Below are 1,507 nucleotides of genomic sequence, written 5' to 3'. Positions count from 1 at the left end.
CTTTTTTGGGGACGTTCGACAAGCCCATAGAATTTGATCTAGGGTCTTGTGCCAATTTTTTGGCTTTTTGGACATATGTTTTTTGATTAAGATAATTATCACTTTGTTGGCTGTTTCGACTTGACCATTTGCTTGTGTGTAATAAGGTGTAGAAGTTACCAACTTAAAGCCTGTTTCGACAGCGAATTATTGTATCTTTTTCCCCACAAAAACTGAACCTTGATCTGTGGTAATGGTTTTTGTAATATGAAACCTATATACGATGTGTTTTTGAATGAATTCGATCGCAGCCTCCTGATCCACTTTTACCAAAGGGATAACTTCGATCCATTTTGTAAAGTAGTCTATTCCAACCAGGATAAAAATTTATTGTTTCGATGAAGTCGGTCGAATCTCATCGATGACATTCAACGCCCATCCCCTAAAAGGCCAAGGCTTGATAATTGCATGCAGCTCACTTGCTGGTACATGTTGGACGCTCACATGCATATGGCATTCTTGGCATCCTTTTGTGAACTCGATACAATCCTTCAACATACTGGGCCAATAAATGCCTTCAGAATAGCAACCATTTCATCTTATGGCCTACTTGGTGTGCGCCACAGGCTCCACTATGTACTTCAGATATGGTCAAGTATGCTTCTTTATTTCCAAGACACTTAAGTAATATTCCCTCTGGAATCTTCTTCAGCAATTTTTTTCCTAGATGTATATAACTTAGGGCCCTGTACTTGATTTTCCTGTCAGTATTTCTGACTGGATTCTCTAAGTACTCTATGATGGGTTTCCTCCAATCTGATGGTGATAAATTTCCAATAGTGAAAACTTCGTGTCTTACAAAATTTTCGAACTCGGAATTATCGAGACCTTTATCGTCAAAACCTTCATCGCAGTTGACACTATCGTCGGGGTTATCTTCCCCTCTTGTCTTTTGAATGTCCATATTAGGTGATGATGGGACGTTTGACACCATCTTCTCTTGTAACTCAATAATCTCCTGGAATCTTGATTTTGATATCTTGTACCCATAAGCGATCTGCACTAAATCATTGGCTTCTTGGTTCTCCATCCTTGGTACATGCGTAATGCCGACGATCTCGAAGTACTCCAATAGTTATGTCTCCATCACAAAATACCTCAGTAGATTTTCTTTAATGCATTTGTATTCTAGTGTGATTTGTCTAATCATCAGTTCCGAGTCTCCCTTCACCTCTATTTTCTTGGCCCCCAAATCTTTCAGGATTTTAAGACCAGTTATTAGCGTCTCGTATTCTGCTTCATTATTGGAACATTTTTCGTTGATTGTACAGTTGTACCTTGTCGGAATGACTTATGGGGATAATATCAATACCTCAATTCTTGTTCCATCTTTGTGGCTTGAACCATTGATATATAACCGCCAAGGGTTCGTGTCAACCATGTTTAGTGAAGGTTCGACCATATCATGATCTACTATAAAATCTGCTACTATTTGGCCCTTCATAACCTTCAAAGGCTTATACGTTAA

The 1,507-nt window shown here is 38.8% G+C and overlaps 1 protein-coding gene across 1 annotated transcript; it reads right to left on the bottom strand.

The window, feature by feature from the left end:
- Nucleotides 1–556: 556 nt before the first annotated feature.
- Nucleotides 557–1,069, bottom strand: LOC127130640 (uncharacterized). Its single transcript, XM_051059610.1, has one exon. The coding sequence runs from the start codon at nt 1,067–1,069 to the stop codon at nt 557–559; it is 513 nt and encodes a 170-aa protein (XP_050915567.1).
- Nucleotides 1,070–1,507: the final 438 nt, after the last annotated feature.

This window comes from Lathyrus oleraceus, chromosome 3 (assembly GCF_024323335.1).
Source record: "Lathyrus oleraceus cultivar Zhongwan6 chromosome 3, CAAS_Psat_ZW6_1.0, whole genome shotgun sequence".
In the NCBI taxonomy this organism is placed as follows: Eukaryota; Viridiplantae; Streptophyta; class Magnoliopsida; order Fabales; family Fabaceae; genus Lathyrus; species Lathyrus oleraceus.
Note: the sequence above shows the minus strand (reverse complement) of the source record. Positions and strands in the feature narration are given on the sequence as shown.